General features: G+C 43.6%; 1 protein-coding gene across 1 annotated transcript in view; it reads left to right on the plus strand.

Moving 5' to 3' along the window:
• The window catches only part of Tmem178b (transmembrane protein 178B), a 364,049-nt gene extending 356,135 nt beyond the window's left edge, over window positions 1-7,914 (plus strand). Inside the window, exon 4 of the mRNA XM_013021665.1 lies at window positions 7,664-7,914. Coding sequence (XP_012877119.1) covers window positions 7,664-7,914 — 251 coding nt within the window. The remainder of the gene's footprint in view (window positions 1-7,663) is intronic.
• The last annotated feature ends 19,729 nt before the right edge of the window (window positions 7,915-27,643 follow it).

Consider the following 27,643-nt stretch of genomic DNA (forward strand, 5'->3'; position numbering starts at 1 on the left):
CTTGTGGGGTAAAGATGTTGTCTGGAAAGCACAAATTTCTCCTGCCTTTGGATGTGGGGCCTCTGTGTTCTGCTCCTGGCAGAGTCTCAGAGCATTTGCATAGTTTGCAGAATGCTGGGTGATTCTCCCCTCCTCCCAGCCCCCAATGCTTGGAGTGCATTCTCTTCCCCAGCATACCCACCATCCCCTGCCTCCTCCCAGTGAGGTCCCGACGGCACCTTTGATATAAAGCCCCGTGACCTGCCTGTTGACAGCTGATGATGCAATGGTGTATAATCAACAGTAATTTATATTCCATGCAGGCCTGAACATAACTATAAAGTGCTCTCAAGAGCTGAATGCTGCTGGGGCATTTAATCTAAGCAAAGAAAGGATTTAGTGTGCATCAGCTTCCAAGATGAATGCAGCACTGTGGAAGAAGAAGGGATTCCTTTTCTGTGTGCTGATTTGCTGCTTTCTGGTTTGAATGGCTGGCTCAGGTCTGAAGGGGGAGAAGCTGAGCGAGAACTTAGCTGCTTCTCAGACATCCTTGGCGTGCTTGTCGACGTGGACATTTCTGCATGTCCATCTCAGCAACCACGTGTGGGGCTACCGGTTAGAAAAGAGACCCTGTTTTCACATAGTGACAAGGGAACAGGCCCAAGGTTGGGACCACATAGACGTCATGTCTCATTCCTGAGAGCAGAAAATGTCACGCAGATGGATTTCTAGCTCTAGAAAGCTGGAGAAATTATACACCAGTGAAAAGTTGTGGGCGCATCTTGGTCACATAAAGAATAGATATTTGGGGAAATGGTTTGCACATAATATGTAACTGCTCTGGTTCCCCGCGAGAACCCTCACAAGGGCCTTGGTTTCCTAGGAGATGGCTTCTTGAATTAGTAAGAGCATTCTGTCACCTAGCCTGAGGCCTACATTTGGATGCTATTTCTCCATGGGGTCCATTGCTGTGGCATTACTGCCATCGCTTCTCTGAGGATCCCTAAGGGGTGTGGAAACACATGTTCTACCCTCCCCGGGTTGTGTAGGCTAATCTGGCAACAACCACACAGGAGTTACCATCTTGTCTGTCTTAGGCACCTGCAATTAGTACTTAGAAGTAGGTTGAGCAAGACGTTAATATTATAACTCTGAATATCAGCTTAAAAATATCCTAGTCACTGGGTGCTGTGGCTCATGCCTGCAGTTCTAGCTCTGAGATCTTTAGGTCGCAGGAGGTGAGACCTGAGGATCTCAGTGTGAAGCCAATCAGGGCAGAAAAATCCAAGAGACTCTTATCTGCATTTAACCAGCAAAAAGCCAGAAGTAGAGCTATGGCTTAAGTGGTAGAGTACCTGCCTTGAACAAACAAAATAAAACTTAACAAGAGCAAGAGGCCTTGAGTTCAAGCCCTGGTACTGACATGCACATAAATGAAGGAAGGAAGGCAGGGAGGGAGGGAGGAAGGAAGGAAGAAGAAAAGGAAAAGAAGATAGAAGTTTCCTGGATATTAACCTTTAAGGTGGTACGAGGATGAGGTCTTCTTGGGATATTGATGAAGTGTTTCCTGGTGACATTTCAAGATGACAAAAGCTTCCCCCAAACAATGCTATCCTAGGCTGATATTTTTTAACATCAGTAAACTATTTCGTGGACCCAAGTTCCTGTGTTTCCACTAGCTAAAGTATGATCATTTCTCCTGCTCACAGAGCCCCCTCCATGCATGCACTCACTGCTGTCCTGTCTGGCAAGCATGCCCAGTGCAAGGTGGGTCCCACAATGCACAGCCCGCCTGGGGGAAACCAGGACTTCCCCAGGCTAGGACTGAAAGTCCCAATTCCAGATACCTACCCGCCCCCAATCCCAGCCTATCAGGATGGTTGAGCTCCCCACCATGGAAGTGAGGCTTAGAAGAAGCAAAAGACGTCATTTTTTTGGCCAGTGGAGTATCTTAGTCCATTTTCTATTGCTATAAAAATATAGTCATGTTTTTTCATAATGACTTTTTTTTGGTCAATGGCAGGCCATATATATAATGAAGCCAGAAAAATCATTACTTAGGTGGAAGATTACTGTCTCTGGAGGAGTATAGTACAATTTTATGATGTTTGCAGAATAACAGAAATTCATAATAATACACCTCAGAGTGGATACAGACATTTGACAGTATCCAAGGCTGGGTAACTTATAAAGTATAGGCATTTATTTGCCTCGTGGCTCTGGAGGTTGAGATGTCGTAAGAGCAATGGTACTTGCTTAGATAGTTAGAGAAAGGGTCTGGCTCAGGCTTCTCTTCCTCATCTTACAAAACCACTAATGCCAGCATGGGCATCTCATCCTCAGGACCTCATCTGCTAATTACCTAATTACCCTCCAACGGACCACCTTCAAATACACTCCCATAGGAATCTTGGGATTATGGTTTCAGCATGTGAACTTTTGGACAGCGCATGCAAATTGTAGCATGGGGTAGTGGGGAACACTTGGACATGCCTTATGCCTGGACTGGGGTTTGGAAAGAAGGAATTGCTCCCATGTATCAATCACGTGCTGGTGAGACTTGGGCCATTACCAGAGAGTGTATGACATGACACAGCATGTTAGACAGCCAGCGACCTGCTAGTCTGAAAAGCCAAATGGCAGCTGAGAAGAGGAAGCAGCCAAGGAGATGTAATGAAGCCTGATTTCAGGGTGACTTGGAAACCAAGGAGATATCTAAGCAGGAGGAGGTTGTCCAACAGCCAAGAAACTAACACTAGTGAGAAACTCCATTCTAGTATTTGGCATCCGGAGGAACATTAATTAGAGATGGCAGCAGAGTGAAGGAGGTGGAAGAAGCTGTCTTTGGAGTTGGAACAGGAGTTGGGAGTCTGGGCATGGAGAGTTTCCTCTCACACTCTAGAGGGAGCTGGAGGGGAGCAACGATCCTGGAACTCTAGAGAATCCCTCCCCTCTTCCAACCAGACGACCCAGGGATAAGAGTGCCCAGCTCAGGGTGCTAGGTGACATCACTCGGTGAGTCGTGAAAAAGCTGCAGGTAGGTGGTCATCAAAGGAGGCAGACGCTGCCTTTGACCTATGAGAAGGCAACACTTAACATATAGTTCATTGTACCCATGAGCCATGGCTTTCTGCCAACAGGTGTTTACAACAGCGACACCAGGTGTTGAAGAGTCTGCTACAAAGTACCATTGCTTGTATGCCAACAGGTCTTCTTAGTGAAAGTTCTCAGCCTGCAGCTACTTAGGTGGTTCCTTATCTGCTTCTAACTGGACTTAAGATATCTGAGCCTGAGCCAGCATGAGTCCTGACACAGGGAGGGTAATTAGTTTTTATTTCTCATTCCATCCAGCTGTGACTGACTGGCTGTGGCTGTCTGCCTGGAGGGCTGGGTTGAGGCGTCTGAAGCCCCTTGCAGGACCAGCATGGATGAGTTGTCTCGGTCTTCTGCCAAAGGCATGGACTGTTCCCTACTAGAACAGACACCCTGAACTTTGTGGCCCAAAGGGTAGTTTCTGCAATGAGAGACCTTAATTTTTCTCTGCAAAGGGGCAAGGCAAGTGTTTTTCAAAGATGTTGACGTTGTAAGAATCCAATGAAATTTCCCCTGGAAATAGATCAAATCAAGTCAATTCTGCTCAAAGAGAAGAGAGACAGCTGGGACTCTCTGTCTTCCGTCCTCCTTTCCCAATGGCGTTTGTTATGACATCTTCTTGACTGAAAACTACTGGGGCAGGTGCTATTTCAGAAAAAGCCAGGGAGGGTCCCTCCAAGGACAGCATTGGATTTGGGATCTGAGAGGAATGACAAGGCTATTCTAGTCAAGGGAACAGCAAGGGCAAAGGCTCTGCAACGGGTGCTAGTTTGTAAAACATTCTAGTCTCTAGTGTGGCTAGAGCATAGGAACCATGGGAGTCAATGTTAAGAAATTTAGTTCAATAAGCAGAATATTCTCAGGGAAGGCCAAGAGGATGTAGAAGTTTGGATTCTATTATTGGAAGCTATCAGAGGGTTTTAAACAGACTAGAATCATAACTGGATATTTTTTTTAATCTCAGTAGCTAATATATGGAGCGGGAATAAAGGCAGGACACCAATGATCTGTTATAGTGGTTCATGTTCCAACGGATGTTGGAAGTTCTGTAAGTGATGGAAGCTTGCTTCTGGCCGCAAGGAAGTGTCTCACAACTGGTAAATGCAATCATGGGTCTGTAGATGTCATCTTATCTCGGGCATGGAGCTCTAAGACAATAGGGCACTCTCTAGTGGGACCCCCTTCTGCTTATTGCTTACAATATCCTATTGTCAACGCAGACCTGCTTCTTTCTTAGGCAAAAAAAAAGTTCATGAGACCCCAATCTCAACCCATTGTTGAGCATAGTGGCTCATGCCTGGCATGCTAGCTACTGAAAGAAGCATAAATAGAAGGATTGTGGTCTACCCTATCTCAAAAAAAAAAAAATCAGAGCAAAAAGGACTGGAGGCATGGCTCAAGCAATAGTCACACACACACACACACACACACACACACACACACACACACACACTATCTTAAATGAGAGAGCCATAAAAGGTTTTCTACCTATGGGGATATTGACAAGAGGAATTCTTTAACGATTCCAGGAAGTAAAGGCAGAAAGATGCCCTCATTCGCAGGCCATATTTTGAAGTTAAATTATTTGACGTTCATGTCAGTTTTCTTTGTTTCGCCACCTCAGGCACTTACTCTCTCCTTGGCAGAGCTCCACAGGCGAGGCCTGCCCCTTTTCCAGCCCTGCTGTTCCATCCTGGTGCTGTATCCAGGTGACACGAGGATGCTAAGAGACTCATCTGTAGAAATCATCAGGGAAGCTTCCCCAAACTGAAGGTGCCCATTCCCTTAAGAAGTTCTGATTCAGAAAGTTGGTTGAGAATCATTTGCCCTAGGAGCCATCAAACAATTTGTTCGGAGACCTTGTTCACAGATATAAAACTCCTGCAAGTTGGGGTGTGTGTGTGTGTGTGTACATATATTTAGTTATTCACACACATACATACAGGGGATGCACACACTTATGCACATGTGTGAAATGCATATATGCACACATGTTCATTTTCATGTCTGTGAGATGTGCACATGTACACATGCATATCCACTCATAAACACTACATTTGTACACATATACACATGTGACCCCCTTAGGCATTTTAGTTATGCATGCTTGTGCCCAAGTCACCTCTGACATATCTCTTTGAGCCTTCTCAACAAATAGTCATCCTCAAAATGATGATTCACAAAGCCATTGGGATCCCTGGGCTCTGCCCCATTTACCAGATCCTCCTGCCTGCTCCTGATGACCACAGCATGCGCTAGCCCTCGCTACCCCATCCTCTCACTTCTGACGTAGTCATCTTGACCCCTTCCGAGGCTCCAGGCAAAGCTCAAATGTCCCAGCCTAAAGAACCCTAGTTATCCCCAAAATCTAGACTCACCAAAACCCCTCCTTTCCGGCCACTCCTCACCACAAAGGTCTTCATTTTTGTCCCCGGATGGGACTGTTTCCTTACTCTGAAAGGAAATCATTAGGTTAAAGGGATGAATATTTTAATAGTCACTTTCCTGTAAAAAAAAATTAGCTTACAACACCCCTGGAGTCTATGAGATGGTCCATTTTAGGGTGCCCTTACTAGATTTGGAGATAATCTTTTTTTTAATGGCAAGATGAAAAAAGCAAATTAAAAGTTTGCTGATTGGACAGATTATGCTTTGTCAACCATGTCTTAATTTTCTGTTCTTGGATTATGAGTAAAATTGAGTACTTTTCATGTCAGTATTTATTAGTAGTTTCTCCTGTGATCTGGACTTTGGCAGATTAAATTTCCTCTTTCTTCGATAAAACTTTTGTGCTCATCCAGCGGTTTCTGAGGGTGGTTCCTGGCGAGCTGCATCAACATCACCAGCAATATGTGAAGCCCCAAGACCTGTGAACCAGAAATTGGACCTGGAACGGGTCCCAGTCATCTGCTTCCACAAGTCTTCCGCCACTATGAACAACCTAACCCAGAATGACTGACATAGAAAAGCACAATGGGAGGTGGAGGGGCTCATGAGGGGACCACAGGCCTAATGTGAGTCTTACGTAGCATTGTGGATACAGCTGCCAAAGACTGCAGCCTGGCTTTTCTAGTTCCTGGATGTGTGATCTTAACCTCTCTGGGTCTCAATACCTTCATGGAGAAAAACGAAGATAATAATGCAATATGCCTCACAGAGCTGTCTTAAGAATGAAACAAGCCATGTATGTTAAGTACTTAGCATAGAACCCAGCACATACCACTTTAGTAGGAATGTAGCAACTATGACTTTTAATGATCACAAACTCTTGACTCTCATTACTCCACGCATTTCCCTTGTTGGAGACTTCTGCTAGACATAAGACTCTATCTTAAAGAAACTGCTTTCATGAAGCAAGAATTTTTATAATAAATGGAAAACTGCACATCATACTAATTATACTCCTTTCCCTTAGCAAATATGCCACTCTTTACCCTTTCATTAATCCAGCCTAGTCCACTGTGCACAGTATCAGTGGTCATCTAAGGAAAAGGAGAGAAAATGCTGACAAGGCTCTTCAATTCATTCAAGGTAGATCAAATATTTGCACTGGTTAAAAATAGGATGATAACTCTAAATCATTTTATCCCCTTCTGCCTCTTCAAATGATCTTTTCACTGGAGGCTAATATGAGTAATATTTTTTAATGGGAGGTCTCATGATCAAATAAGCTTATTACAGAAGTAGATTTGACACATTCACATACACATACATGGATTACAAAGGAAAAAAGGCATGTGCAGGATTCCAAATGTTTTTGACTTTATCCCCTACCTGGTAACAGTGTGCCTCAGAGAAGTAGTACTCCTTGGAGAACCTTTGGGGAAATATCATCCTATTGAAATTGGGAAACGATTTTCTAGGAGTTGGAAAGTAAAGACACTAAACTAGGAGGGCATTTGTTTTTCTAGTGGGTTGAGTTGTTTGTGGATTGACTGAAGAAAGGCCTAATATTATAAAAGATTTTATGTATGTGGGTGGGTGGGGGGAGAATATTTTTATTGTTAAAGAAGAACCCAGAGGCCCTGGGTTCGATTCCTCAGTACCACATAAGCAAAAAGAAAAAAGCCGGAAGTAGCACTGTGGCTCAAGTGGTAGAGCGCTAGCCTTGAGCTGAAGAGCTGAGGGACAGTGCCCAGGCCCAGAGTTCAGGCCCCACGACTGGAAATAAGAAGTACCATGGGATGCTTTCACTATTTCCCAAGAAAGACAACAGGTTGTAATTGCTTTTTGAAAAATCAACTGAATGCTCTGTGCCCCTCTGTTCTACATAAAACGCTAATATGATACTTATTTAGGGTGTTTTTCCCAGGAAGAGATTGCTGGTATTTGTCCAAGAGTGGGCAATTATTGGAGAGTAAGGAATGGGTGATTCTTTAATACTCCTCCTGACACCATGAGTATTTCTAAATGATCGCCTTGGTAATGGCCTGCTCTTGTTCGGATCCCCTCATTTCTTTGGGCCAAGAAATTGAAAGTGTAGTAATCCTAACTTCTCTCTCTCTCTCTCTCTCTCTCTCTCTCTCTGTCCCTCTCCTCTACCCCTTCCCCTCTCCATTTCCCCATCCTGTCTTTTCTCCCTCTTCTCCAGGAACCTTCTGCATTATTTCACTGTGTACCTGTGTGGCCGGGATCAACTTTGAGCTGTCCCGCTACCCTCGCTACCTGTATGGACTCCCAGATGACATCAGTCATGGCTATGGATGGTCCATGTTCTGTGCATGGGGGGGCCTGGGCCTCACGCTGATCTCGGGATTCTTCTGTACCTTGGCCCCCTCTGTCCAACCTGTCCCGAGGACCAACTGCCCTAAATCCAGACCCGAGAACGGGACCGTGTGCTAAAAAAAAAATCACAAAAAACAAACAAACCACACACATACACATACACACACATACACACACACATACACACACACACATATATATAAATATATATATAATATACATATATACAATGAAACTCAATCAAGATGATGCCAGTGCCAAGGTAGCGTCAAGTTGGCTCAGGCGCCTGCATCTCGCTGGACTTTGTGTCGCCTCATCGCCAAGATGGGGAATGTACCCCCATCTTGTGGCTCTTCCATCAATCCTTGACTCTTTGGCTTCATGGTTTCTTGAAGACACAACGACCACCACCACCGCTTGAGCGGTAGTGTCTTGATTCCCCTCCCTCCTGAGGATGTGGAGGCGAGCTGGAAGGGACAGTGGCAGTGGTACGAAGCAACCCAGATGTAGAGAAGCGTGTGCTAGACACTGGGCCAGCAGGAGAAGACACCACCGCCGGCCATCCCACCCTGGGGAAACAAGGCTCCGAAGTTCATCGAATGTAACCACGTCTTCGAGCCCGTTTTTAGAACCACTTCTCCCGCTCTTCCTCCTTTGATCTCCTTCCTGGCTTGCCAGCAACACATCACGAGTCCAAGAGAAAACAAACTGGAAAGGGAAGTTTTCTCTTTGTGGCCAAACTTTTTGGACAAAGTTTTGGAGGTGGGAAGGGGAGAAAACACATGGAGAGGGCAAGATCCACGTCAATCAAAGGATACTTCAGTGGCTGCTCAGAAAACCCAGTCTTACCTTCCAGCTGCCTTATACCCAAGTTAAACAAGAGGCTGCCCTGTCCTCCCCCAACCTGCACTCCCTGGGCAGACTGAAGCCTTGGAGCAATGATGCTGTGATGTGTATGTGTGTGTGCGAGTGCGCGTGCGCATGTAGGCGTGTGTGCATGTTCATTGGGCGGCTTCATATTGCATTGTGATTGTTGTGTGTAACACTGTGGAGGTTTACTGGCCCAAGACAGAGGCTCCAAGGCCTAGGAAGTATCACCAAAGGCAGGCCTGGATGGGTGCCAATCCTGCAGCTATAGATCCTTGGAGGTGTGTGTGTGTGTGTGTGTGTGTGAGTGTGAGTGTGTATACACATGTGTGTGCATACGGTAAATGTTTCCTGAGAGTGAGGTTTTGTTTGTGTTGCGTTTTATTTTCTATTATTTTTGGTACAGCTAACATTCCCAGAGGGCAAAACCAAGAACAAAACCATTGGGCCAGAGGACCCCATGGTTCTTCGTGTTACAGTGCTGGAACTCTGCAAGATTTAGTCCTCTTAATTTTGGAAGTTCAAGACACAACTGGGCACAAAAGCCATGAGAGAAGAGGGGGAACGCACGGTTCAGGAGGGAAACAGAAGGTTGCCTCTGGTTGCTGATGCACATGTACGTATACCAAACAAGACCTTGGCTCCCCATTGGGGGGGCTGTCCTTTGTCACTGAACATCTGCCCCTTTCCTAAGGGGTGACCTCTGTACAGATGAAGCAGGTCACATGCGGAGAGAGAACCTCCATTTCCCATGGGCTCTAGTTTGTATGATATTGTGTAAATTAATGGGTAACCCTTGACTCTTTCCATCACCTTACCTTTCCTCTCGCTACTCCAGGCTATGAATCCCAAAATACCTGTCTTAGTGGCTACCACCCAAGCAGAGATGGCACAAGTCCATACCAATGTCTCTCACTCCCTTGAATGAATTGGTACTATAGATACCAACAGGGGAAGAAGCCAGCCAGAGCTGTGAATGCTGTCGGGGCAGGAGCAGCTCACATCACCTTGGGGGCCCTGCAGGAGTCTGATAGTCCTGGGGAGGCAAAATAAGAGTCCTCAAGCTGATATAACTAGAGTCAGCCCTGTAGCAGGAAATCCAGTTGTTGTATAACTAGAATTCTTTGGGAACTTTGCCAGCCACTCCGCAGCCTTCTTCCTCCACGTTCAGTTTCATCTCCTCTCCTCCTATCCATCTACCCGCCTTCTCATCCACTAACCAATGACCCTCCATAGACCCTTCCTTCATCCACCAGGATGTAAGATCTGCCTGTCTCATTGGCTCTTTTCGACTGTATGTGTAATTCATATCTGGGTGTGGACTCCAATGGACTTGAACATGGGTCTCTGTATGCATGTATCTCTCTGGTGCATTCTGTGTGTGCTCTTGTCGATGCGTACCTGCACACAGGTGTGGTTGCACTACCCAAGAATCCTTCACAGGGACTCTGGTCAGCTTCTGCAAAGGGTCTCATGGACAAGTACCCTGGGCTATGGGTATGCTGGGGGATGTGGGCGAGCTGGGTAGCAGGAAATGCTGTTGGCTTCCACTTGAGGTCCAAAGGATTCTTTTTTAAGATGAAGGATTTATTCTAGAAGGGAAATTATTTTCAAGAGACCTCAGGTTTTTAATTGAGAATTTTATTTTTCTTCATAAAGTTAGACTTTTTTTTCACCTAAGGGGAAAGGCAAACGTGGGCTTCAGGAAGAGTGAAGCTAAGTATGGCAGGTTAGGAGATCTTGTTTCTTCTTTCCAAGCATCTTGAAGCAGGCAGGAACAGGCAGGGGTCCAACAGGCAACATTTGAGACTGAGAGTTTCTCTGTGATTGGATGTGAAGTTCTAGATGTTTTCCAGTTGCAGAAAGGTGAAGGAAATACTTCTAAAGGAGGCACTTGGAGGCAACAACTCTTTTCAGTTTTCTTTTTTAAAAAAATCACATTTGAAGACCATAGACCTCTCATTATTTATACACTCTTTCTTATATTGTATCTACCATAGGCAGATTGTTGGCTATATGGAATTGCTTATCTTGTGGCAGACTTGTAATAAATCTTACTGTCTTCTTTGGAACATAAGAGCTTTGAAATGTTAGGATTTTCAGGAAGGGTGCAAAGCATCTGGGATTAACTATTAGTAAAACAGGGCCATTGAGCAACCTTTCTTGGTAGTGGAGCCAGAGACTCACACCCTAGAGTGTGAGTCTTCCTGGGAGCAAAATCATACCCAGCTCCATGGTTAGATGGCAAATTCAGGCTACATGAGACCTTGCTCTCTTCAGCAGCGTCTTGACCACAAATTACAATATGCCCCTGCAAGTAGTTACTGAAGTTTGGTTAGGCGATGGCTCAGAACACAGCAAAGGAGAAGGAAGAGAAGAACCTCAACTTGTTAGATTCCCTAGGTCAAACTCTTCTTATCCAGATCAAAGTATCACCCTGCCTCAATAGGACTGAGACTCTGTGGCCTCAGTCAGGCCTTGAGTTCCTACCCAAGTCACGTTGAAATTCCTTGTGTGTGTATCCAAGTCATTGGGCCATGCTTGTCCTTTGGTCTCTGTGGAAATCAGCCTGGCACACAAGGTCCATTTCAACGTTTATTTCCTTTCCTCCCTACTGGATTTCGGATTCGGGAAAGAGGTTTGTCTGCCAGCAGAGACAAGGAGGAAGGTCATAGTTTTTGCTCTTCTCACTTAAGGGGTTGTATTTTCTTTTTCTGTCCCTTCTTCCTCTCTCTTTCCTCTCTTCCACTTCTGGATCAACTTTGGTTGATAAAAATCATTAAGTAGTTCATCTCTAGAGATGATAGACAGACTCTAAGCAGCCCCTTTGTTGTGGCTCTAGATGTGAGCCTTTGCCTTTCAACAACTCCATACTTTTTACCTCCAGGGACCATGAAGGCTCAGAGATGGGATAAATCCCTCAAGTCAAGACCAGCCTTCCTTGACCTCATGTCCCTGAGCAGCTTCCTGAGTAGATTCCCTGGTAGATTCTCTCTCTAGAAGTGAAGCTGTCTTTCCTTCTATAAGAGGAGAAGATAGATGAGCTAAGGCTCTGTCTCCACGTTTGTCTGAGAAGAGGCCTAACATGAAAGTGCCACTTGTGGAATCACTAGTCCCGATCATATGGGAAGATACGCCTCTTCCATCTCTGGAGCTGCCCAGCTGAGTCAAATTCAGAATCGCACTGAATTTTCAAATGTATCCTTCAGAGATGTGTAGAACGAAACTGCCTTCCCCTGGCTTATGCTGGCAGTATGGATTAACTGATGTTCAAAAGTTCAGAGTAAGAGTGGGAAGAAATGGCACCTGATTGGCCTCGGGATTGGTTGGTGTAGGATATTTGGTCAGCCTGTTGTTCCAGGGAAACTGCTCTTCCAAAAATGTTTTCTCTGTTCCAGGGACTAAGCAACTCTGTGAACACATCCATCCCTTCCCAGGGAAATGCAGTGAGTCAGAGCGAGAGCTGATTTCACCATTCTCACTAGAAATACAAGAAGTTTCTAGAAATAATGGGTGCAGACCAGCCAGATTGTCCTTGGCACTGCCTTCCAGCTGGTACAGTCAGAGGAAAGGAACAGAGTTTTAAGCAAGCCCAGAAGAGTTGATGCATACAAATGATTCTGATTCCTCGCAAAGCAGTTGACTGCTGAGGCGATATCCTTATTCTCCGTTTCCAGTGATGCTAACATTTTTTTAAAGATGTTTCCAAAACATTATTCCAATTCCCAGAACATGTTGCTGTTATTGGCTAGTGGGCTTCCCCCTTAGTGGTCAGGACTCATCCCTAAGAGGCATCTGACGTTTACCCAATCAGAATGATGGTAACCCCAAAGCCTCCCCAATGAGTTGCTGCCTTTGGGTTGGCAGATGGGATGTGGAGGACACTTAATAACCACCAAGCCTCACTGGTCAGTGTCAAGATGACTCGACATTCTGTGGCCTGAGACTTCAAATAGAATATAAAGGCCTTTGAAAGTTCAGTGCCACAGCTTACTAAAGGAAGAGTAGAACAGGGCTCAAAGATTCCTATTTAGGGATCTCTCTCTCTCTCTCTTTCTCCCTTCTTTCTTCTCTCCCCTCCCCTCCCTTTCCCTCCCCTCTCCTCTCTTATACTCCCTGTCTCCTCTCTTTCTTCTGGTCTTTTGTCAGGTGCCATCTCAAATCCAATCTGTGGAATAAAACACTGAAGCCAGAGAATCTCACTAATTAAGCAACATTTGTATGTGGTTACTGTAAATTTCCTTTCCACTCAGCATTCACATGATTTGTGACTCTGGGCACTGTGTCTTCTCCATACTTGAACTTCCTCATCTATAGGATGAGGATGGTGATAACACTTTACCTCATGGTATATTAAAGGTGACAAAGAAATTGCAAAGTGATTTGCAAACATGAGGTGTCACAAGAATTCCATACTGATCAAATTGCCCCGCAGCAGCTGAGCCCTGACTGTAATGGAATGTTCCATTGGGGGTCTGCGCCTCACTGCCAAGGGTTGATCCTAGAGAGAGAGGTCATTGTGGTTGCTGGGTGGGGGTGTGCCTATCAGACCGAAGTACGTGGGATTCTCTTCTTCACTGAAGCCCTTTAGAGCAACTGGCTCTTTCATTTACCTATTCCCAAACTTGCTTCCTTTCGACCAAAGCCTGACTTTGCAAAGGGCATGCTTATCCTCTTAATCTAGAGGAAGGCATTAGATGAGTGAATTGAACCATGTGGAGCCCGCAGTCAACTTTTCTCCCTGGCATGGATTAATTCATACCTTGCTGTTAGTTTCCTTTCAACAGTTCTCTAAGGCTACTTCGAGTTGTACATGCCCAAGGGGTCAGGGACTAAACTGGGTTCTCAGAGATCTGAACAAGCTTTCAAATTTAGGGTGAGGGTAAGTTTCTAGGAGCTAGAGTCTGTTCCTCATCAGTTGGTGAAGCCAATGAGATCATCAAAAGCTTGTGGGCTTTTGCAGGAAGACCTCTGGGTGGGACATCGACTAGGACTTGTGATCTTGTTTGGGAAACTCTTAACACTTGGATTGTGAAATGAGAAAGGAACAACTTCCACACTGTCTGTAGTGGATCAAGTTGTCATGTCGAGTTGAGACTTTCTCCAAGGGGAGGTCAGGTTGTTGGTCTCTATGTAGCTAGAGCCCAGTAAAGGGGGAAATGCCCCCCACCAAGGGAGATTGGTTCAGTGTGGACAAGCAAGAAACTGGGTCCCAACAAACTGGGAGTTGGCCAGCAGCAGCTCAACCTGGTGTCTCTCAGACACATGCCAATTATCTCCTCTTTGTGCCCAAGGACTGGCATTGCTCCCTAGGGAGCCCCATGTCCCTCCCTGCCCCTTGAGCTTTCCCTTTCCTCTCTGGGTGGCCCGTCCCCCCCCACTCTCTCTCCTCTGTCTGTGCCAGTGTTTCTGTGTCGTGAGTGTGCCTTTCACATAGAGCTTTCTCGCAGCCACTCATGTTCCGCTCCCATTTCCTCCCATGGTGTGACTGTTTTGCTATTCAAGACTATCTGTAAAAAAAAAAAATGTACAAATAAAAGTGGAAACTGAAAAATAAAAGGGAAGGGGATTGCAGCTTCTTGGATACAATGATGTGGCCCTCAGTTTTCTGGGGACTTGTGTGAACTTCTCAGAGTCCTGATTCTGGTGGCACAGGAAGAGGGGATGCCATAGCACAGGAGATTTTTTTTTTCTGGGTGTTTCTCTGGCAGTCACTAGTGTCTGCTTAGAACTCTGTTCTGAGGAGATTTGCTTTTGAAGCAAATGTATCTCCCCCAAAGGAAAAGTATATCATCAGAGTCAGAAGAGTGAAGGTCATAGCAAAGTCCACACGAAGACCTGAGCTGGGCTTTGTTAGTAGATCACCCTGAGCCTTGGTGGTAAGTCTAGTTACCTCACTGTGTCCCCATGTCCTCTGAGCCTAACAGGAAGCAGGGTGGCTTGCTGAACTCATGGGACACCAAGTTTCTTTGTCCCTTCTGCTGCTACTTGTAGATGCCCTGCCCATGCTGGCTAGCATGTGCTGTCTGCACTGAGGTAATGTAGGAGAGGTTTTCTACCTGCTACTTTTGCCCCACATTGCACACCTCAGAAAGAAGCCTCAAGCTGACAGCCAGTTTGTGCTCAGAGTCCAAAGCCTCTTAACTACCTTTTTCATTCTCAGATGCCTTTTCCCACCCACTTTGGCAATCTCCTTTTACTGTCTTTGCTGACAGTGCTTGGCTGGGCTGGGGTAGGAGAAGGAGCATCAAAGGAGTTGGTGTGTGTGAATTGCTTTGTCATCTTTGACTTGTTCTACAAACATGGCTTAGGATATCAGAAACAGGGAGTCTGGCCAAGAGCTGGGGACTAAAGAAGGCAGAGGTTGTGGTGGAGTGAAGGCTGTGGGCTGAAGAGGTTGAGTAGAGGTAGGGAGGTAAAGCTGGAGAAATGGCTTGATCAACAGAATGCACTTGGCATGGTGACAGAGGAGGAACCCAGCTTAGTAACTCTGAAGGAAGATGAAGAAAGAAAGCACCCACCCCTAAGACACAAAAGCTATTACCCTGGAGGATAGTGTACACCGAACTCAGCCAGTACTAGCCATCTTCTCTACAGTATAATGAAAGCAACTCTCAGTCTAACCTTTATCCCCTCTGACAACCCTTGGTGATAATCTGTGTAACCAGAGATAATTTCGACCATCACTGTCCAAATTTACTAAGATACAAGCTATATATGCCATTTTCAAGATCTTATTAACCACACTTTAAAGATCCAGGAAAACAGATGAAATTACTTTTTATACACTATTGTAACCCTGCACATTAAAAAAAAAAAAGCAGTTCAACATGGAGTCAGCATAAAAATATTACTGAGATATTTATTCTTTTATCTTCCCAATGAAACCGGAGTCCAGCATGAACCTGACTCTGAGGAAACATCTGAGTTTGAATCAGCCACATTTTGAATGCCTCAAAGTTCGCAGATGGCTTCTCGCTACCAGCTAGGACCACATAGAGTTAGGCTCTTCATTCAGTCTGAGCAGGACACCCTTGCCTTGCAATGCCGATTCTGTCACGGCTGGATTGGCCAACCATAGAAAGCAGAACAGTGTCCAGGCTGCTGTCTTGCTCCTGGAGAGATTCTGCTTCACCTGCTGAGGAAGGGGAGACACCATTGTCACATCTGTCCACAAGGCTGAGGGCTCTCCCTGGCCGTGGTCCCCAGGATCACCCGTTTGAAGTCCACAAGGCCAAAGCAGGTCATAGTCTTTAATAGCTGCCTTCCTTATCCACATGTCCTTTGTCATACTGTGGAGATGGGGCAGACAGGCAGGCCTTCCTTTGGCCAAGATTCAAGATCTCTACCACCTCCTGTCACCTGGTGCTGTCACCCGCTAACGCCATCTCACCAACATTCAGAGCTGCTTTCTCCATCCTTTCCTTTTTCTCTTGAAATCCAATGCTGATAAGGAGATTCACTGGGAAGAGCAGTGACAGGCTAGGTCTACTAGGAGGTGGCTGTGACAAGTCCTAGCTACCTTTGGACTGGGACTCAAGCCACCATTGCCTACCTCTCCTCTCTGCTTGGAAACCTTCCTTAGGTTTGAAGAAACCTCTTTTGTTCAAGGGGAAATAAGTACCGAGATCCTAGTACAGAGAAAAGAATAACATACAAACAACCCCTGGGCATTCACAAAGCATTTCAAAGAGCCAGTAGGACAAGGTTAAATTCATTTAAAATATAACATTCTCAGCCCAGTGTTACTGAGCAAGAGAAAAATGAGCTGATTTGGTGAGTATGTTTTATATATGGTCATTAGACAAGGACCATCGCCAACAAAACTCTCAAACACCTGGAGTGTTTATGGTCCACCAGATTATTGCTCAGTCAATATAAATTTATTTACCTTCACTTTAATTTGCATAGTGCTTTCTGATTGGCTAGACAAGGAGTGGTGTATACTGCAGGATTCTAACAACGGACTCTCCCCGTGGAGGTAGCAATTCCTGTGGTTATTGGTGCTAAACTAAGATTAAATATTATGTTCCTTTGTTCTGATATGATGTGAATAAATGTGTTGTTTAATCTTAACAAGAATGCTACATCTTATCAGATCTATTGTACTGTCTGTTCCTTCTCATAATTAATTAATTACAGGAAAGGTGATTCAGACCAGATCTTGAAACTCTTACGATATTCGGAGAGGATTTTTCATAAGGAAGTGGGAGGGGGGAATGAAAAGGGAAATTGCCAGGTTCCTGTGACTTTGAAAGGACTGAAGAAGCAGAGCATTTGGGGACCTCACTGAAACTGACTGCATCTTGCAATTTTCTTTTTCAAATTGGCAGAAATATTGTATTTCCATCGATTGAAGAAAACAAAGTGTCTGGTAATTAATTAAATGACTTGTTCATGGAAAAAAATAAAAATAAATAACCTGTCAGTTGTGGAATGTAAACTGATTAAACAATTAAATAAAGAAGATCATGTTGTGTGTTTTAAATGATTGTGTCTGCTGTCTCCTTGGGGAAGAAGGGAGGACAGAGGCTAGCATTTGTTGGAGAACAGTGATACTCCCTTGAGTTATACATAAAAATTAATAATACAACTCATGCCAAGCGCCAACTGAAAGCTCTAATCTAGAAGGAAACTGACGGTTAACTTTTTGATCATCATGTGCAGGTACATGATTTGAGGGTTGGGTGAAGAGAAAAAAATGGGTGGGTATTCAGGAGAGAAAAAGAGGGAAATGTTCTTTTTATCCTATCACTGGCATTAATAAAAAAATAAATCAAGGCTTTATGAAATGCGGGAATTAGTAGTTACACTCTAGCCCCCACACAGTTATATCATCTTGGTCTGTAACTTACAGTCACAGTTCTTTCCTAGCTCTACCTTTTTAAAAAAGTTTCTGGGTTACACCTGGGTAGGAAAGCTAAGAAGAAAGGGAGGCTTGTTGGAAGCAAATACCTTTAAAATGGTCTCATTTTGCCAGGTGCCAGTGGTTCCTGCTTGTAATCCTAGCTACTCAGGAGGCTGAGATCTGAGGATCGCGGTTCAAAGCCAGCCCGAGCAGGAAAGTCCATGAAACTCTTATCTCCAATAAACCACCAGAAAACCAGAAGTGGCACTGTGGCTCAAGTGGTAGAGTGCTAGCCTTGAGCTGAAGAGCTGAGGGACAGTGCTCAGGCCCCGAGTTCAAGGCCCACGGCCGACCAAAAAAAAAGGTCTCATTTCTCAGTCATCTCTAGGTTTAAGTGAAACTGGCTCTGTCTGATACACGCAGTAAATTTCCCCCCAAAGACCTGAATAAGTTGGAGGCCTGCTACCTGGGCAAGAAGAATCACAACCTGCTGTGGTCTGCAGATGCTGGACTCTGTGTCACACCTACACACGTAGCATACCTGCTCAAGTCCACACATACAGCATACCTGCTCAAGTCCACACATGTAGCATACCTGAGAGGGACAGAGAGAGAGAAATAGAGACATAAAAACAGACAAAGAGAAATGAATATTGTACATGCATGGGAAGTTACACTGGCTACTGACACTTCATCAGATGGTGTGGGGCTGAGGCTGGACTCACAGCAGAGCCACTGTGAAGAACAACAGCACAAGGATTTTCTCCACAGCGCTTCTGGGAAGCTGGTGACAGCCCCAGTGGTCTGGGTGGGGGAGAACTGTACCCATGACCTCCTATTGGCATCACTGCCTGGGGCCCCCTTCCTTCACAGGTCAGGGTGTGACACGGCCGATGGGGCTGTATAGATATACTAGCCACAGTTGTACTTCATGGCTGTTGGCTGGGACTTCTCAGTTATTTGTGGACAGACCTCATCTCGATGATTCAGCCATGACTGAGAACAAGGTTTATCACGTGCCTTCAAGACCCTTCTTGTGATTGTGGTTTGTGGCAAGGGGGGTGTCAGGGTATGGGGCTGGGTGATTTCTTTAACTTTATTCTCCCTTATTTCCCATGCAATATGCTCTTAAAGCTAAAGAAATAATTTCTGTTGAATGGCAACTCCTTTGTATAACTACTTAAGGATAATAAAATATATTTTACAAAAGAAGTAATTTATCTCACACACACACACACACACACACCACACATATAGGAAAATAAAACAGTACAAACCAAACCAAAAGATCCAATATTACTGGAGTGAAACTAGTTCATGCCAGGTATAGTCCTGAACCTTGGGGATGGAACCGTGGACAAAGCAGAGAGAAACATTTGCCCTTCAGGTGCTGCCAGTTGAGTGGGGGGTGGGAGGAGGGGGAGACAGATGGTGAAATAAGTAAAGTAGTCGTCAATATGATGATGCATTATTCAGGGAAAAATAAATCAAGAGAGGAAAACGGAAATACTAGGAGGTGTGGTCTTAAATGGGTAAGAAGATGCTGTCTCCATAGCAACTTGCAGAAGGGGAAAGACAGGGATCAGCCTGCATTCCAGAAAGACAGGGCCCCTGAGTCAGGCTTTCGGAATGCAGGGTAGATGGAGGGAGCAGCAGAGTCTTATTATAAGCTGGCTATCTGCTATCTATGTAACTTTACTCCATTGTGCCCTTTGCATGAACTACGCGATTCTAAATATTTCACCTCACTGCAGAACTAATAATAATTCAAATTTATATTTGAATTAACTCACAGCAGTAATACAAGGAAGGCCCATTGTGATAATTCCATATGTGAATACATACAACGTAATTTGAACAAGTACATCCCCTCTATTATATTCCGTCTCTCTCTTCTTCAAAATGCGCATATATGTATATATAATGTATATGAAATCCACCAAAGATATATATGCATCCTATATGTATATACATATATGATATACAGCATATATATGTGTATAAATTATATATGTATAGATTACATTTCTATACATATATGATATATACAAGGTATGTGATCCTCTGCACTCTCCAATATCCTTTCCTTTTCCCCCTTCCCTTTCCTGCTATTCTCAGAATCCCCCTTTTGTATTCATGTCCCCTTATTACCATTAAAATCATTGTCATCATTTTAAGTATAGTTTCCACAAATGAGTGAGAACATGCATTTTTGGTCTTTTAAGCCTAGTTTATCATACTTAGCACAATGGTTTCTACTTCCATCCATTTTCCTGCAAGTGACATCATTTTATTTTTTGTTATAGCTTAATATTCCATAATATAATATAATATATGTCCTATTTCTTTCTCCAAATAGCAAAATATTTACTTTTTCTCCTTAAAGCTCAACTTCTTAGCAAGGGGCAGACCTATCAAGTAAATGAGATTCCTTTGGCTCCCTTTAACCCTGATCACTGAGACTGGCATTCAAACATATTTTTAAGTGGAGTTACCATCTCTAGTATAATGACTCCCAGCCCACAGATGTCTTTAGCCATCTGTATCAGAAGAGATGCTTTCTGTTGGTGGCAATATAATGTCATTGGGTGTACTGTGGAGATCACAAATCATTTCAGTGGTGTAACAGCCTTTGAGGCCATCGAGCACTCTGTAAAATCTTAACTATAATCATCAGTTGCCTTCTGAGATCTTTTCACAAGACAGAGTATGTCTGTTTGAGAAGAAAGAAACAATTTAAAAGATATGAAAAGTATGTGTTCAATGAAGACAAAGGTATTTTTCTATGCCCATCTCCTCCAGTGGCATTTTGATACTGGTTCTCTTAATCCTTTGAACAATCTTCAAATTCTTTGGATGTTTCCCATCATAAATGGTGGCTTTTTAAAAAAAATTTTCATCCTGGGGATTGGAACCCAGGGTCTTGTGCATGTTAGACAAGTATTCTACTACTGAGCCATACCTACAATCTTAACTGGTGGTTTCAGTAACTTGATAAATGTTAGCCAAGAGCTGGTAGCTCATGCCTGTAATCCGAGCTGCTCAGGAGGCTGAGATCTGAGGATTGTGGTTTGAGGCTGGCTGGGACAGGAAAGCCCATGATCCCCTATCTCCAATCAATCATCAAAAAAAAAAAACCCAAACAACAACAACAAAAACAAAAACAGAATGTAGAGCTGTGGCTCAGAGTGGTAGAGTGCTAACTTTGAGCATAAAAGCTCAGAGACAGCACCTAGGCCCTGAGTTAAAGCCCTGCAACTGACAAAAATAAATAAATAAATAAATAAATGTTCTAAAATTGTGGGTTAGAACAGTAAAGGATTAGGAACAACAAAAAAACTAAGTTTGACAATCTGTATCTACAAGGTGGGTGGGAAGAGTTCTCAAGAGGGTCCTACTTTAGAACATAAAATGATGTCTGTGCAAGGTTAGTTCTCATTAATTCTAACTGAATAGTCATAAAATCAAAGTGGCCTTCAGAAAGTACTCTAGCTATTCAAGCTTGAGAATTTGGATTGGAGCCCTTTGAGGTCTGTCTTTAATATACCTTTCAAATGCTGAAGGATTGGGCTTCGTCTACACTAAAATGAAGACTAAGCGAAATAAAATCTATCCTTATCTATTTGGAAGGCCAAGTATGGATTCATCTTACTGAATGAGGATTGCACACCCTGGAATATGTATTTTCTTCTAGAATAACCCAGTTCATCCTAAACAGGAACCTTTTCTGAAATTAAGATAGAAAATGGCATAAGCCATTTTACAGGAAATATTTGATATGGCATTTTTATCTACACTAATAACTATAACTAAAAAACAAAGGATTCTTTTTAAAATTCTATTCCTTGGAGAAATCACCACCCGTAGAGAACCACCCTTAGAATTCTGACAGATGGGGCTGGGGGTTTAGCCCAGTGGAAGGGCGCCCGCCCAGCGCACACAAGGCCCTGGGTTCGGTCCTCAGCCCTGGGGGGGAAAAAAAGACAAAAAAGCTACAAAAGACCAAAAAAAAAAAGAAAAGGCAACAGAATTCTGAAAGATTTTCTTCCTAGTCTCAACTTGTTAAAGAAGTGAAAATCATGATGGACACACTGCACGTGTTTTATAAAACAGTGTATAAAATGAGGGATGCTCTCTTCCTTGCACTAAAGGCTTCATTCTTGAACATCTGGTCATGTTCCTGCTTCAACAGCAAAATGCTTTAGCTTAGTAGGGGTTCCAGTGGCTCAAACCTATAACCTTAGCTACTCAAGTGGTTGAGATCTGAGAATCATAGCTTGGATCCAGCCAAGGCAGGAGTTGTATGTATGAGGTATTGAAACATGATGAGACCAAATTACTGCTTTCCCTGCATTGTAACTAATTAACTACTGATTGATTCTTTCTGTTTGGCATAGATTCATATTTTTATTGAGGAAAAGGAAAGCGGTCCCTCTTGTACCCCCTGAAGGTAGAAACTGGATGGTGGGATTTTAAGTTTTGGAGATCAATAATATTATCTTTCATTTCCTGACCACCTGGCATCCTACTAATTGTTTTACATTAATTATCTCATCTGATCTCTAAGCCAACTCTCATTTTTTTTTTCCAGACTTGAGGTAATTTGTCAAGGTCACACAGCAAGTGAGATATCAGGATTTGACTAAAAGCCTGTCTGCACTGCCTCATTTCACTGAGTATTTTGTTTCCTCCATTAAAGGGAATAAACCAGCAAAACACACACACACACACACACACACACACACACACACACACACACACAAATTTGAGAGCCTGGGCCCTACTGCAAGGACAGTCATCATGTGTTTTCACCTGACCTCATCAACTGTCGTGTGAACCAAACTATTCACCAAGCAATCCACCTCTCTCCACCCAGCAGCCATACTGAAATTAAAATATTCATCCAAACTCCCCAGCCCCAGGTCACACCCATTCAATAGCTCTCTATTGGCTTAAGATCCAAATATCCTCTGTGACTGCCAAGGCCCTGTTTCTTTTCTTTTCTTTTTAAACGATTTAAATTGTTATTTTAAAAAGGTGATGTAGAGAAGGGTGACCGTTATATAAGTCAGGTAAAGAGCACATTTCTTTTTGGACAATGTCACCTCTTCCTGTACTCTCTCCCAGTTTTTCCCTCCCGTTCCCACCCACAAGTTGTCTAGTTCATTTTCAACAGAGTGTCTAGTGAATACCATTGCTGCATTTGCTCACCATTTGTCTCTTCATTTTTGTGCTACCCCCTACCCTCCCAAAGACAGATAGATGAACAAACAAGACAAAAACAAAACAAAGACAGCCACAAAGAAAAAAAAGCCATGTTTCCATTTCCTGGAGTTCATTTCGATAAATAACATTTTATATGATCAGAGGCACACAGGCCTTGCACCTTTGTGTTCCTTTCCTAAGCGTATCCTCCTCTGGGCTCAGCCAAGGCTCTATTTCCTCTGAAATTTTCTATAGATCCTCACCTGCCTCCTCTGAATACCTCTTGGTCATCTCTCCATCTACTCTAGTCTGAAGCCCCTTGGGGCTAATTCCAGTTCCTTCTGCAGTGTGGAGCAGTGACCCTGACTCCCCCGCTTCTGAGCACCATCTCCAGCTTTCCCTCCCTCCCAACACCTTTCCTATCATGGCTTGGATGACACGGCCTCAGGAGACCAGCCATGACTCCCCCAATCAAAAGCAAGAGGTCCTTTCCTCTTAGTCTTCATCTCAGGCTCTTGCTTTGAAGTGCTAGTTTGCTTGCTTGCTTTCTCTTCCTTTTTTCTTTTTCTTTCTTTCTTATTTTCTTTCTCTTTCTTTCCTTCTTTCTCTCCCTCTCCCTCTCCCCCCTCTCTCTCCTCTCTCTCTCTCTTCCATCCTTTCTTTTTATGCCAACTCACTCTATTTGGTTTGCTTGCTCATTTATATGTTGTCAGTTTCCTCCAGTGAACTCAAACATTCCATGAGGGCAGGGGCTCTGTGTGTTTGACTTTGCAGGCCCAGGGCTAGCACATTGCCTGGCACATGGTGGGAAGGTAGTACATGTGTGCGCTATCAGTGAATAAAAGAAAGTAAGGCTTTCACCTGCCAGGACCACACAGGCAAGTTAATAGAGCCTCTGAAAAAGGAGGCACGGAGGACAACAATGAAAACAGGAATGCATTCTGCCTGCCCCCCTATCAACAAACGAACTGTGTGATGCCTAGCGCTGCTCTTCTTCTACCTGACCCTGTTCCTGTCACAAGTAGTAAGCAGTCATTTAAGCATGATTTCCCACAGATGCTTAAAATGTTTTCTCCTTCCCCGTGTTTGCAATCGCTTCTTTTTCCTCATTTTCCTTTATTTCCTCACTCAGGGTCCCGTAGGCTTGTTAAAGAAGAAAGAAGAGCCATTGTGGGTAGTGCAGTTGGGAAACAGCATGTACAGGAAGAAGAGACAGAATCTATGGAAATTGCCAAGTAACCATTCTGCCCGTTAGCTGGTTGCTAAGGGAATGGTGAATCTTCATCTGTTTGCTCTGGACCAGTCCAGATCACTGAGGGCCCTAATCACGCATCGCTCCACACATCCATTCATCTAGGCCTTCTGGGTGAAAACTCCTCCTGCCCCTGCACACACATAAAGACGCTCTCTCTTTCTCTTTCTTCCCCTTCTGTCTCTGTCTCTGCTTATCTCTCCCTCCCCCTCCCCCATCTTTCTTTCTTTTTCTTTCTGTCTCTCTGTCTCTCTCTGTCTCTCCTATCGGCTCACTATCCTAATAAGCCCTCAGGAAGCAGCAGAGTCTTGGCCTGTGACCTTTGAACAGCGCTGTGGACACTAGCATTTAGATGAAGGACAGAACTGGTTCCCCACAGATGTCAGAACAGCATAAACCCAGCCCCTTCAGATCCTGGGTAAGGAGGACATCCCTTCATACTGCTGTTTCTCCTCACTTCAGCCCACCCCTATCCCCACACAGGCACACTTCAAGGAAAAGATATTAATAGTGGTATTTTTTAAGGTTTTCTCAAATTTTTAGTAACATTTTCATTTTCCTGTCAATATATGTGTTTAGCTTACTGTGTGTTGAGTGTGGCCCACACATAGCATGTATTGGAAACTTAGTTCCAAAATTTATATGTTAATGAAATTTGGAGATAAGACCTTTGGAAAGGGGTTTAAATTTTAGGGGCAGAACTCACATGGATGGATGAATTCATCCGCAGATGGATGAAATAAAGGGTTTATGGGTTCTCAGGGAACCAGCCTTGTCATAAAACCAGTCTGTCAGCCTGGGGCCTCACCGGACGCCAACCAGACGCTAGCACTGTGCTCTTGAACTTCACTCTCCAAAACCACAAGCACAATAACCTAATTTTCTTTGTGAAGTATCACTCTAAAAACCTGCCTAGCTATTTGCTATAGAAACAGAAAAGAGCTACTTGTTTTTCTTTTACCTTGTCTTCTAACGTTTGATCAAAAATAGATTTTTTTTTCCAAAAGAGAAATTTGCTGCTAATGAAAGTTCACTAGGAAAAATATTAGGTATGATTTAGAGCTATCCATAGATTCTCATCTTTCTAACAGCAACTTTATGACACTTCATAATTTATGTCTGTGTCACTGTTTTGTGGGACAGTAGAACTACCAAGAGTATCATTTGCACAATGATACCGTTCCATGACGAATCTTCCTCTTTCCCCCTTTCTCCCTTTCCCATTTCTAGTCTCCTAAATAATGTGAGGTTATTTTAAAAGAATATTAATGGGTTGTAAACAAGTACTATATTAAGTTTGTGTGTCTGGGTTCTGTGGGTGTAGCTCAATGATAATCAGCTTGCTTTACTTTCACCAGGCCTTGGGTTTAAATCCCAGCACAACCAAAAAAAATAAAGTGCCTAAACTTGAAAGCAGCTCTTACATTGACTTTTTTTAAAAAAGCACTTATCTAACAAGTGGAAAAGATAAGAATCCTCTGACCCTAACACATTTCTTTCATTGGGGTAAGAGTAGACCGATTTTGTAACATTTATTAAATTCAGTGCACAATTATTGATCTGGTCACTAAAATATAGACATCATACAAAGGTTGACCCTGCTTTCAATTATTGTGGTGGGCTTTTTTTCCCCTGTTCCTTTCTTTTCATCAGCAGCATCAACTGAAGGTGGTTAGATTCATTTGTCTTTCCAGTCCTAAAATTGTAAGAAGCAGAAGCAATAGGAATTGACTGAATTAGTAAAAAGCTGAACAAGGAGAAAGGACAAATGGGAGGTTTGAACTCAATTTTTCTGAACCTGAATATGTGCTTCTCTGACATTTAAAAAAAAATCATGGTAAAGTTTTATGAGACAATTGGAAATCTGAACACTGACTGCATAGATTATATTAAAATTTACTGTGTGTTATTTTAGTGGTATGGGTAAATAATACTGTAAATATGGCCTTTTTTGAAACAAAGTTATAATTTAAAGGAAGACATGAAAAATATAAAAGAAATGATAAGTTACTGGGTGCAATGATGTCTAGAATTTGCCTCAAAATAATATGGGAGGAGGGGAATTAGTAGGGTATGGGTAACAGGATGGCTTGTGATGGGTAATTACTGAAGCTGTGTTAGGGGAGTACTGTTTTCTCCATATTTTATCCATGTCTGCAACCTCCCATAACAAATTCAACCTTAAATGGTAAATATTAAAGATGAAAACTATGTTTTATGCATATATCTGTCTAAATAACAGAGCCTGAGACCATACTTTGAGGGATTTGCGTCCCACAGTTTTCTCTGGGAGCCAATAGGAATTTCAAAATGGGTTTCAGAACGGACCTGGGGATGAAGAGACAGCTGAATATTGAGCGCAAAAGGGGTCACTGGAGAGAGAAGCCATTTCCCCTGGAAATGCTGGAAACAAGTCAGTGAGTTACCAAAAATATGCTTAGATTCTGACAGATGTCCCCTGTGAGAAAAGCACTAGTGTGTGCTCCTCATCCGTCGAGTCAGCACCAGAGGACCCCTAAAATAGCACCAACCGTGCTTTGTGGAAGAATGAAAGGACATTTCTAGTTCTTTCTCCAACTGGCCTGTCGTCCTTCTTTCAGAGTGCCTTGCCAGAAAGATGCCTTCCTGGGCACCGTCCGTGGGTGAGGAGCTGCATGCTCTTTATACAACCATTGAGACAATGTTATAATTATAAAGGCATTCGAAGAAACTTTCTGCTTGGGAATTTTGCTGCATCTAGATTCATATATACAGAGAATTGTGCAAGGATATTCATGAACAACTTGACCCTCATTCGTAGAAGCAACAGAAATAAATATGGCCACATAATAAACACCATACAGTTCTTAAAATAATCAAGGTCCATCTCTGAGAGTTGGAGAAGAAGAATGCACAAGATAAAGCATGAATTATATGTGTAGTTTGAACCTAAAAGGATCCTAGCTATGTTTGGAAGGTGTGTGGACTCTTAGGTCTATTCCAATATGTCTCTGAGTATTGCCTGTAGACATAGTTGAGGCTCACTCTGAGCTGGGAAAGGGGATTTACAAGGACGGCATTTCAACTCAACTCTGTCTAGCCACAAAGCCTGTGCTCCTAACCACTCCTAGCCTCTTTGTATTGGCATATTTGACCTTCAGCAACTCTGATGGTACAGACTTGGGACCATTTTCTGTAACATTTAGCGTTCCTTGGTCATGAGCACCCCAGAACTGTTTCCTAAAGAATGAAACTGTGGGGCCAGACAGAGCAAGCCAAACCCACACTCCTAAGGAAAAAGCAGCCATTGATATCAGTCCAGGACACTTCGCTTCTTGATGTTCTCCCATTGCTCTTGAGGTGCAGGCTCTTTGTATCTCCCTCTGCTTCCTTCCACATGCATGCAATTCTTGTGATGAGAAATAGGGGAAACCAACTCTGCACCTTTTCTACTTACAGTCATTGGCCGGCAAGAATACAGCAGGGGATCCCAATGTTGACATATTGTATATCCTTACCTTTTGGTAGAGAGATTAAAGTAAGCTTAAAAAAATCTATAGAAGAGCAAAAAAAAAAGGCACACACAAAAAAGAATTGTTTTGCAATAATCACTATCTTTCCTCAAAATATGAAATGCCAGGGGCTGGGAAGGTGGCTCAGTGGTAGAGCACTTGCCTTGCATGCATGAGGCCCTG

This window comes from Dipodomys ordii, unplaced genomic scaffold, assembly GCF_000151885.1.
Source record: "Dipodomys ordii isolate 6190 unplaced genomic scaffold, Dord_2.0 Scaffold56, whole genome shotgun sequence".
NCBI classification, from domain to species: Eukaryota; Metazoa; Chordata; class Mammalia; order Rodentia; family Heteromyidae; genus Dipodomys; species Dipodomys ordii.